We start from the raw sequence: 11,174 nt of genomic DNA, 5'->3' as shown, positions 1-11,174 counted from the left end.
GGATTAAATTCGAAATTCGCCCTCCTCATGCAGCTGAAACGCGCATCCTTTGCTGACATCGAATCATTTTATTCGATGTGGTAGGATGCAGAAGCGAAGATGCATGACAGGGTTGCCGACACGATAGATCCACAGGCCCCTAGAACTTACGCGCCTACCACGTCAACCGATTAAAACGCAGAATCGAAATAATTAATTGATTATCAAACAGGAAGTTGAACTTTGAAGTACAAGAGATAATTTCGAGGTCGATATAGATAGAGATTTCGGAAAGTATTGACCCAGGAAAACAATTTAATTTTTCAATTTGGATTGGGATATGGAAAAGCATTTGGGAAGCTTTGGAGAATAATTAATGAATTCATCTGGAGAGAACATTAGAGAGCATTATGGAGTAAAAGCCCCAGGCATAGTATAAGTAGGACACTTTGCCTCCTCTTCTGCTAAGCGTAATTGCTCCAGGCGCTGTCTTTCCTCCTTAGAAACATATATTGGAAACACTGGTAAGTCTTCTGAATCGTTTTCGAATACATCATGAACAGATATGCCATCTTTGCATTTATCAGAACATACAAAGCGGTAAGTTAATGGTGGCCATATCTTCCGTTGACTGTTTGGAAGCGGGTTTCCATTTTCGTCGGCAATTACGGTCCAGGTTGAGCCATCCTTCTCAGATCTTGTATGCGAGGAATGGGGCATTTGAGCACGACCAGTCCTAATCTCTCGAAGTTGTCTTCTGAATTCGAGATCGATCTTAACGCGATACATACCAATTGAAACACTGAGATGTTTGCACCTGTCACATTCAGGAAACCCATTGAAGGCTCTCCTTCCCTTGTAAATGGGCGTGTTGAAGTGATGTCGGAACAGGGCCCCTAGTGTTGCTTTCGTCCAGCCCATAGAGGACAAAAGTTTAGCATCAAGCTCCCGCTCGATGAATGCATTAATGTCTTGTTTTGTTTCTTGAAGAAGCTTCCGCCATGAAATGAACATGTCTTGGTCATACATAGCAAGAACTGTTGGGGTCTGTGGTTCGTATGAGCCCCAAGACCCGTAACCATGGCAAATGTGTAAGTTTGTTGTCCTCTCCATAATCATTTTCACAGAAAGCTGATCTCTATGAAGAAACCGGGCCCCGATTACATAGTGAAGTAAAGAGTAAGAACTGATGCTGTCTTCCTCTATTTCGAGAGCTCCCTTGATTCTGCCTATCAGCCATTGTATGAGCTTTCCCGCGTGACCTTCTGATACCATTCCTCGAAGGTACCTCGCCTGAGCTGCGTTACCAGTGCATAGAGATGGAGTTAAAGCTTTAAACACACATAGCATGTTGTCGGAGAGTTCTTCTTGAGTCATGTTGGGCTGTTTGCTTGGAGTGTAGAATATCGCCATCCTGCCAATATCACCGTATTTGCTATCATCGTTTTTAGATTTAGAGTAAAATTCTAAAGTCTCAATCATGGCAATCTTCAACCGAGCTTCAAGCACAAGGGGATTCCGCCATAGGTTGATGCCAGTGGCTGTATCTTTGGCTCCAGCGGAAATTAAAAATCTCGCCACGTCTACTTGGCCATAATTAACCGCGGTCTGCAATATGTGAGTGATCAATTACAAGAGTTTGTACGGAGTTGGCCTACCCATAATGGCGTTTTGCCTAGTGGATTCTCACATTCTAGAGATGCATCGCCACGATCCAAGAGGATCTTGACACCGGCGACATTACCTTGTCGACAAAGATCGAAAATCAATGCATCCTCGGGAACAGCACCAAAAGAATTGAATGTGAACATCCAACCATTATCAACGGTTGCTGACATGCGAATCCCCACACTTACACCCAGACGATGTAACCATTTGGCTGGATAGAAGACCACGCCAACTTTTGTCTCCGCTGTCTCCCGAGAACCCAATACATGTCTACTTGTCCTTTTCGTCGATGAGGACCTGATTCGAAATGAGAAGATAGGTGTCTGGCCGTCAGCCCCCCACGACTGCATTTTAGAAACCCTTTGAGCAGTGATTTGTTCCTTAGAATTATTGGCAGAGACTCCTCCCGAGGGCGCAGATAGATTGTTCCGCAAGACCACCGTGTCGGTAGTCTCGGAACAGACATGAATTTTATTGCCCTGATACAAATATGGTGGGCTTGCATCTGAAGTATTCACGCCCGCTGAGAGTATGGACATATCATCTGAGGGGAGAAGCGATGTGGACCTATCCATATGTCTGTGGTTTTGCGAGTATTGTACTACAAACTCCTGAATCGCGCTCATACCCTTCGAGGTAGCTTCTTGATGTCGGAGAGCCATTTCCACCATATCACTATTGAGATCAGAAAATTTCTTAAAATGATGGATAGATAACTTACAAAATAGCATCTTGCTTGATCATCTGCACGGCCACCAAAGATTCTCCTACCGACGCACGCATTTTTCTGATTTCTTCATTTTTCAAAGTAATTTTCAGAGCAGCCCACTTCCTCTTGCAAGACGAAAATGAGGTAAATGCGCCCATCGTAGGAGACAGTTTTGACGAAAGTTGTTCAACTCTCTTTTGACATTTGATTAAGATTCGCTTGGCAATCGGATCATAGGGGCTATGCTGAGCAAACTTTTTCTGATTTTGAATTAGGGCCGCCGACAAAAGCTCCAAATCGTTGAAGAGGTCACAAATATCTCCTGGTGCATCCTCGACAGCCTGCCAGAACTCAACTAGCTTTTTGACACTTTCGGCTAACTGGACGGCGAGGGATATAACAGCGAAGGCAGCTGAAGCACTGGAAAGACCTTCCATACTGAAAATCAAACTATGCAGAAGAATACGAAAAATAAAAAATAGAGAGATGGATTTACGTGCACTGGAAGCCTCATTAAAGGTTGCCATTGCCTAAGTTATTTTCAAGGGCGAATGAAGCGCCCAGCGCATGTTCAAATGCAGGGAGTGCTTATCCACGCACTCCGTAGCCCTGTCAAACTCCGCTTCCATACTTCTACCACATCTTAAAAAAAAACAATTGGGTGTGATTCAACGACAATGATTTCTGTCGACCGAAGCTGGATTCTATCCTTGAAAAGACTTATTTCGCCACCTACGATCATATCTTTGAAGCCATGTATTGGCTTAATTTACTTATTCGGTCTTCCGAGGCCCTTAAGTCGTAAATAAACATCACAGCCCCATCCATAAAGCGACTGAATTTCGATGCCACCCCCAAAATATTCAGCGTATGCTCTTCCAAGTGGTAGCCCGTATCCTAGCCCAGCAATCGAGCTACTCTCACCCCCAGCGCCTGATAAAACATTCAAAGCATCCATGCTCCCGTTGCTGTGGCTTTGCCCGGGTAATTCGTCTTCTTCCGAAAATGTTGTAAATGAATAAGACCATACGTTTGGTAAAACTTCAGGACTGATTCCACCTCCTCGGTCTCGAATACGAATGGTGACACCGGGAGCGGAATCTTCAAACGGTTTGATTGTGGGGTTGCCATTTAGAATTACACCCGGGCTAGACTTACTCTGTGAATCATTTATCGTAGAGAGCTCTGGCTCTGCAGCTATCGTTATAACTACTGGTTCATTAGACCTACCAGATTCGACGGTCGCACGGAACGCGTTTTTGAGTAATTCAGTAATTATGTATTCTAAATGCACTGGCACAAATGCAAATGTTGTCTCCGGTTCTCCATCGATAATCCAACTTGGTCGGACGCCGTATTTGAGTTCGCAGATTTCCGAGACAAAATTTCCACACGAATTCACTATTGACGCCGGGTTCAAAGCTGTATCTATAACACCAATGTAAGATGATGGCTCCGCCTCTGAATGCCCCATCTGGTGAGGTTGAGATGAGAGATGTAATGCGATGTGTTGCTCCGCGATCAACCGAGTACCTATTCGAGCACGAAGATGCTCATCCAGAAATCGCGTCACCTCAGACGGACTTATGTACTTTCGGCATTCAAGAAAACCTCTTGCAAGAGTTGGAATTGTGTGCGAGTGTGTTTCCACCAAATCTGCCAACACCTCCGTAAACCTTATTTCGTCTTCCAAGGTAGATATAGTTTTGTATGGCAAAAGGGTGGATAATGAATGGAGATAATTATTGTAGATCCTTGAGATGTTTGGATTTGATACTACGATAAACGGCAGATTTCGCAACGCTTGTATTCTGTGCGCAAGACGGATGGGAAGGAGATCGAGCGTGAAATTCGCAGATGAAAACAAGGCTTCTGTTGATAAGGATGGGCGGCCATGTCTGTTCAATAGGTTAGTATTTTGAGAAATCGGGAATGATATCACGGACTTGACCAAATCTGCCAAGCTCAATGTATGCAGAGGTTTGCTTGCAAGATTCGCGATTTCGCTATCTGCAATGGTGGTTGAGCTTGGAGGATGCGACCATTTATGAGCTGATGGCGATGGATAACGGGCGGTGCTGGCATATCTTAAAGCTGGTTTAGAATAATGAAACCATTTCTTTGCAGGCTGGGCAGAACTCAAACTTCGGAAACAATTATTCATGGTGACATTGGGGATCGGGGAATTTGTTGAATGTTTGTAACAACATGGCGTACGATTCTTCTGTTGTCGACACTGGACTCGCTAAACATTAGACAAACACCTAGGAAACTCTTGGAGGAAAACGGTATGAGTGTCCCAACTTCAGTTGATTTTCTACTACTAGATAAATACATAATGCTTCCATAACTCCCATTCCACCTCAAAAACAGCCGTGTTTCTTCATTTGACGTCTATCCCTACTGGGTTGTTACCTCGCCATTTGCTTCCACAAATTCTACGTGGTCGTGCGCTTCTAAGGTTGTGACGGTGCCTTCCGGCATCTCGACACTACATAGATGTCAGAAAGAGAATACGCAAGTAAGAAACTGTAATGTATTACACAAAACCTGGCGAGACACCGGTGCGGTCGTATTCGCTCTTAATCTCGCACCCTTGCTCTTCGATAGCCTTTCTGGCTCTACAATATTTGTAAGTAATTTGCTACGCCGTCGCTGGAGGTACTTATTGGTTCGTACTCAGTATACTGCTCCTCTGAAAGGTTCTTCTTGACTCCGACCTAGGTATAGTGAGTCAGTTGTATGTCCGTATATGTCAGGAATGGACGTAGTGTTCGTACAATGTAGGAAGACATGGTGGTGGTTTGGCTTATGAGGGGTTCAGTGGAGTGGTGTATGTCTGAAGGTGTATTGATTGATCAAGATTATAAAGTCTAGTTACTGGGTAGGTCGATATATATTTTGTAAATAGGAAAGGAAGAAAATACGAAGGTAGAGATGAAGTCTTATATAGATTCTGAGCAGAAAGGTTTCAGGTGGGATGGGTTGCATGTTACCAAGCAGATGGAGGGGACCTCTATCACGATTAATGATGGCCTACTCATACGTCATCTCTAGGGTTGACACGTCTGTGATCATGGAGGAGATAAGCTTTCGAGACTGGCCCACAAGGTTATCATGAGGCATACCGGTATGCAGATAACTGAGTAGACTGGCTCGATTGGTTATAGGGGGAGATGAAGTCTCCGTACATTTTACCAAGATTTTACCCTGTTTTATGTTACTTGCATGAGATTCTTCATCAGGTGCCACTGCATATCTTCAGCCGTAAAGTTAGTCCAATAGCCAATAGCCGGCTAACGTCTAAACTCACCAAATCCAAAACACACGTTCCCTATCCTGGAATGAGATCTGGATGTACGACCCAAGTTGGGATCTATTCTCAGTCTAATCGTCGCTTTTTCGACAAGGCAGGCTAATGGAGATGAGGAAACCTTCAAAATGGGTGAAGGGGTGGACTCGCTAGTTTCGAAAGTGGATAGAGAGAGCATTGGACATTCTGCTGATTCATCTGCCTGCGAATACCTGAGTACAGAGTAGAAAGTACCTAGGTAAGGGTAAGAGTAAGACGAAACCTGTAATTCAAAAGGGCTTAGTGTGTTCTGGATTTGGTAAGTCAATATGGTATCCGAATACCAGCTTCCCCATACATACCATCAAGATGGTAAGCTATCTACTAGTAGCCCATCTGGGTGAAAATGGTGGAGTGGACCTCGGAGGTTATTTATAGCAACCTTATCGCGGTACCACAACTCTCGATCAGTGCCACAAACGCCACAATTTGACACCTTCCTGTCCAAGCAGGTACTTTGATGATAACGGTTCAATTGAATGGTATACGTTCACATTATCAACATATTCGCTGTCCAGAATATCATTCATGAAGAAGAAGAAACAGTAAGATATATTGTGTATATAACAAGATCTACTTTGACGATTTGACGAAACCCCTATAATATGCTTGCACCATATCTAGTACCGATCAGGTACTAGAGTAGAACGTAAGGAAACTAAACAAACTGGGGAATATGGACAAGATACTACATCTACTCAAACACCATCCGCGAAAGCCCCACCACCAGCCGCAGTATCAACCACAATACTATCCTTCAGGCCACAAACATCGAACAGAGCCCTGGGCGTCAGGTTCTTTGGAGTTCCTACGACACCATCCCTCTTCAATCGCAAGAAAGTCTCTTGGATTGCCAATATGGCTGGAGCGAGAGCAGCAAAAGAGAAGATCATGATACGGAATCCCATCTCTTGTGCTTCCTTGGTGGTGATGATTGGGGTGCTGCCATTCTCAACCATGTTCAAGAGTATTGGCCATGGGGCGAACTCCTTCACAGTCTTTGCAGCCATCTCCTTCGAAGTGTAACCCTCGAGTAAACCAACATCAGCACCCATATCCCGAGCGACCTTCAACCTCTTGACGCACTCGTCGTAGCCAAGTTGTTGTAGTGCATCTGTGCGTGCGATCAACACAATATCGGAGTTCATGGCCTCTTTGGCGGCTTTGGCTGCACGAATTCTCATGTAGAACTCTTCTGCTGGAACAACCTTTTTGCCTTGGAGATGTCCACAACGCTTGTTTTGGATTTGGTCCTCAATGTGGAATCCAGCAACACCGGCTCTGATATACGACTTGACGGCTTTGTCAATGATGAGAGGGCCTGCACATTGGAGAAAGGGTCAGCTATTTGTTTGTGAAGAATCTTGTGCACAATCCCACTTACCACCGTAACCTGTGTCCATGTCGGCAATCAAAGGTGGGCCATAAGGATCAAGATTTGCAATCATCTCGGCATGCTCCTTCATGTCAGCCAATTGGGCTATGCCAAGATCTGCCATGCCCAAGCGGGAGGCCGTGGTACCTGCTCCAGTCTAGACCCGAAGATTAGCAACGTATTTCCCCACGGGTAGCTAGCGCTGCCATGGAACTTTAAACGTACCATGTAAAGGGCTGAGAAGCCGACTTGCAGGGCAACTCGTGCCGAGATACCATCGTAAACACCAGGGCAAACGATCAACTCATTGGAGTCCCTGAGCATGTTCTTCAACTTTGTTGCGCCGCTTTCAAAGCCTGTCGTTTGCTTGACCGCATTGTTGAATGTCAACATGACTTTGTCTGAGTAGGCAGGCATATCAATGTTGAAAACATGAGTTTTACCATCGTAAGGTGTAACAGCGCCATCTGGCGAACTTGGAACCTAGACAATCATCATTAGCTTTGACTCTCTGAGTAACTGCTTTGAATGCTGCATACTGAATACTCAGTCACAGTCGCCATAGACTTCTCTTGGAGGATTGGGAGTGATTCCATAATGGGAGCCATAATGATGTCAAGTGTAATGTAGAGTAAGTAGTGATCTTGTTGTTGATGATTGTATTGCAGATATCACTGTACTATTGGTGTGCTTGATGATCGAGGTGACTCCAAGCGGGGACTGAAGGGGTTTTTATAGATCTCTCCGACGACATCTCCTCGGTCTCGGTCTTCTCTATCTATCTTCTTTGCCTCTTCGCATCTGCCTGCACATTATTTTTCCGTCCATTCAGCGCCAACGAAGACGAGATGTGTCCAAGAGATGAATCTCGACCTCAATGATCGATACCTAATGTATCACCTCGCAGAAGGAAGATGAGAATGTAACGTCTTGGTACTGTATTTTGAGTCGTATTCTACATCCTCGTGGATGTAGATGCAGAAAATCCCGCAATGTCACGTCCTTATCACATATCATAGATTATATTGGCTATCACCATTCTAATGCGAGTGCCGGCGGGTATCATTACTACCGTCGAGGTTATACCGAGAGATACATGAAGAATCGGCATCAGATGCAGGCAATTTTCAAGATTACACCAAGACCTAAGAGCTGCAGGAAGAGCATGAATCAAATTCCCTGCCATACAAAGAAATACCAAGGCATACATGGGGATCAAGCTCCAGTATCTTGAAACCCGTTATTCTTCAAATCAATACCAAGTGATGCAAGCTTTGTCAGAATTAAATTCATCTTCCCTACAAAGTAATACCAAGCGCTACAGGAAAAGTCAAAGCCGAATAATTCCTAAGTACCCAGCCCTTGGCGATAATTGCCCTCAAGCTTATTCTCATCGTTTAAAAATTGAAAGTCATTCAGTACCTCCTCTACAGTTGCATGAGCTTACGAAGAGATTACTACACCAGCTCCACACAATAGAGTTCCTTTTTATGTCTTATAAGTCAAGATATCCATAACATCTACTCGTATTTCGAGGTCTTGGCCTGGATCACAAGGATTTTGATAGGTCCGCTCGGTGTGACAATTGTTCTTTAGTATCAAATTTTCAGCCTTCAGCTGTGCTTTTTGCTTATATGGTTACAGCGCTAAAAAGGCCCTTTTCAATTTTGTTGAAGAAACGCTCCAAGAGCCAAGCTGGCCAAGCCAAGATTGGCCTATCCACAACATGTATTCCACCCTATTGCACAAGGAATCGACAATAAATCAACCTGTGATGTTCTTAGAAAAATTTATCATTATTGACAAAAAACTATGTGCTGAGTTCAAGCAAAGCGGTGTGTACAGTTTTTGTTACACAATGGTTCAGCAGGTGAAAAATGAGAGTATAATCTTCAGGTTTGGGCACATCTACGGAAAGTTGAAAGGGGTTCGCATAGTTCTCCACAGCTTTTCAACGGGTATTAGCGACTATGGAGCACGCAAAGTGCCAAGGCAAGATTAAGATAACGGACTGACCCGAGTTCTATGCATTAGGGAGATTTAGGAGATAAGATTTAGGTGATAATGTTGCGAAGGTCATACCGAGTCTTTCTCAAGACACCCATATTAATTCACTCATCTTGGAAATAATTGGCGTAGTGGCGAAAGCGTTGTGGTCCCACAATCTACGATATGTAGCAATAATTCCTACCTCCTCTTTACTCACGGGTAGCGGAGACAAATTGAGGATATTCCGGCTTGGCAAGAAACGATGTTACCTCGATAACCTAAATTGATTGAATTCGCCAGCGTGGGGGGTTTTCCCTTGAAAAATCTTCCATCGGACCTCCTTGATGTCTCGTCAATTAAAACGCCGCTGATGCGCATTTCATAAAGAGGGGGTTTGGCGCTTATCTGCTCATCTATCCATGAATCCAAGGAGTTCAGTTTCTTGCCCGCTTTATTACGCTCCCTTCCTCGGACGCCAAAATTCAAGTTTCTCCAATCTGAAAGAATTTTCGGAACAAATCTCACCGAATCAGATCAGAAGAAGATCAAGATGTCAAAGGAACTTGAAGAGGCATTGCCACATCACAACAGCATGGACATCACGAGACCCGGTGATCCTACTGAGAAATCCTTTCATGCGAAAATGAAGAAACACTTCGCACAAGAAGTAAGCACGGATCATGCAGACATTTTGATGTTGATCTGTTGTCTCATCACTGGATTTCTAGACAGCACATTGTATAATGGTATGGTAGACATGCAAAAATTACAAGATAGAGACGATGACTGACGATCAATCATAGCTTTCAAGACCTTCGTGTCTATGCAAACTGGTAAGTCTTGATGAAGGATCTCCACACACATCACGCCATTCATACGTCTCTCCCTTTGGACGCGCTTTAATCTGATAATATGGTACAGGCAATACGATCTTCGTAGCTCTCGGTGCATCGGATCAGAACAATCGACCTTTTGGTTGGGCAAGATCGCTCATCTCGATCGGTTTCTTTTGCATTGGCTCCTTTATCTTCTCAAGATGCCATCGCTTCTGTGGCCCCCTTCAACGGAGTACTCTCGTTGCTTCGTTCTTAATCCAGAGTTGTTGCATCTTGCTATCAGCTAGTCTAGTCCAGGGCTTCGTCATTGAAGGCTATGTACCGGCTGATTTGGGGACTCATTGGGACCAGGTTGGTCCGATTGCATTGTTAAGTTTTCGTACGTTGGTCTCTATTCACCTCCTGCTCTGTTTCGTCGCAATTGCGATGGTCTCACAACTACTCTCACTTTCTGTTACTTTAACTTGCATCTGGAACTTTCTTCTCCAGCTCACATCCACGCCAATGTCATTCTAACAGTTCTACAGAAGCAGCCGGTCAAATCGTCTCTTCTCGCTTCCTAGGCGTAGGAGAAGTCCCTACCATTGTCATTACATCGCTTCTCTGCGATTTGTTATCCGATCCTCTTCTCTTTGCTTCCGTAACGAAAAACCCGAAGAGAAATCGAAGAGCGATAGCTTTTGTATTGACCATGGTAGGTGCGATTGTTGGAGGGTGGGTTAGCAAGGTTACAAAGAGTGTTAGTCCTATGCTCTTTGTAGCGGGTGGTTGTAAAATTGTGTTAACCCTAGTCTGGGGTTTTTGGAAAGAAAAGGTATAGAGGACGGAAACTTGATCTTTGATCAGGGGTGAAAACACGAATTATAATAATATAGAAGGTGGTGGGTGGACTGCGTGATTAGAGAAGAACAGATAATTTAGAAGTGTAGATGAATATAAATTGTGCAGTATCCCATACCAAAAAACGCGACAGCAAGTAGTCGTCTTATCAAGGTTCTCTCACCGTCCAATTATACTTCCATATGTCCGGCTAGCAGCAGCTAGCCGTCGCTAGCCCATAGATTTAACTTTTATCAAATCCAGATTCTTCTATCATTATAATCCTTGTGATCTGATAAGGGATAAGGATGGATTCTGTGGTCAGGCTAACCGTAACAGGACTAGCGCTCACGATCGGTGCTGAATTTTCCGATGCTAGGTAAAAAAAATATTTCGAATCTTATGAAGATTTCAATGTCGTCGGCGGATTAAAGTAGCTTTTCAACT

General features: G+C 44.1%; 5 protein-coding genes across 5 annotated transcripts; 1 reads left to right on the top strand and 4 right to left on the bottom strand.

The window, feature by feature from the left end:
* Nucleotides 1-387: 387 nt before the first annotated feature.
* On the bottom strand, nt 388-2,793 carry EAF02_010619 (uncharacterized protein; the record flags this gene model as incomplete). The annotated part of the gene is made up of 3 exons (XM_038906667.1): nt 388-1,587; nt 1,638-2,322; nt 2,369-2,793. 3 exons carry the CDS (start codon nt 2,791-2,793, stop codon nt 388-390), a joined length of 2,310 nt encoding a protein of 769 aa, XP_038753537.1.
* Nucleotides 2,794-3,125: 332 nt separating this feature from the next.
* Nucleotides 3,126-4,520, bottom strand: EAF02_010618 (uncharacterized protein; the record flags this gene model as incomplete). Its single annotated transcript, XM_038906666.1, has 2 exons — nt 3,126-4,254; nt 4,303-4,520. The coding sequence occupies 2 exons, from the start codon at nt 4,518-4,520 to the stop codon at nt 3,126-3,128; spliced, it is 1,347 nt and encodes a 448-aa protein (XP_038753536.1).
* A 236-nt stretch (nt 4,521-4,756) lies between these two features.
* EAF02_010617 (uncharacterized protein) lies at nt 4,757-5,151 on the bottom strand (the record flags this gene model as incomplete). The annotated part of the gene is made up of 4 exons (XM_038906665.1): nt 4,757-4,847; nt 4,900-4,977; nt 5,036-5,076; nt 5,137-5,151. The coding sequence occupies 4 exons, from the start codon at nt 5,149-5,151 to the stop codon at nt 4,757-4,759; spliced, it is 225 nt and encodes a 74-aa protein (XP_038753535.1).
* Nucleotides 5,152-6,406: 1,255 nt separating this feature from the next.
* EAF02_010616 (uncharacterized protein) lies at nt 6,407-7,691 on the bottom strand (the record flags this gene model as incomplete). Its single annotated transcript, XM_038906664.1, has 4 exons — nt 6,407-7,029; nt 7,093-7,240; nt 7,309-7,566; nt 7,623-7,691. The coding sequence occupies 4 exons, from the start codon at nt 7,689-7,691 to the stop codon at nt 6,407-6,409; spliced, it is 1,098 nt and encodes a 365-aa protein (XP_038753534.1).
* A 1,931-nt stretch (nt 7,692-9,622) lies between these two features.
* Nucleotides 9,623-10,728, top strand: EAF02_010615 (uncharacterized protein; the record flags this gene model as incomplete). The annotated part of the gene is made up of 4 exons (XM_038906663.1): nt 9,623-9,818; nt 9,876-9,905; nt 9,994-10,287; nt 10,436-10,728. The coding sequence occupies 4 exons, from the start codon at nt 9,623-9,625 to the stop codon at nt 10,726-10,728; spliced, it is 813 nt and encodes a 270-aa protein (XP_038753533.1).
* Between the last annotated feature and the right edge of the window lie 446 nt (nt 10,729-11,174).

The sequence above is a fragment of the Botrytis sinoallii genome (genome assembly GCF_014898435.1).
Source record: "Botrytis sinoallii strain Bc 23 chromosome Unknown BSIN_026, whole genome shotgun sequence".
NCBI lineage: Eukaryota > Fungi > Ascomycota > Leotiomycetes > Helotiales > Sclerotiniaceae > Botrytis > Botrytis sinoallii.
This window is presented reverse-complemented; position numbering and strand designations above follow the sequence as displayed.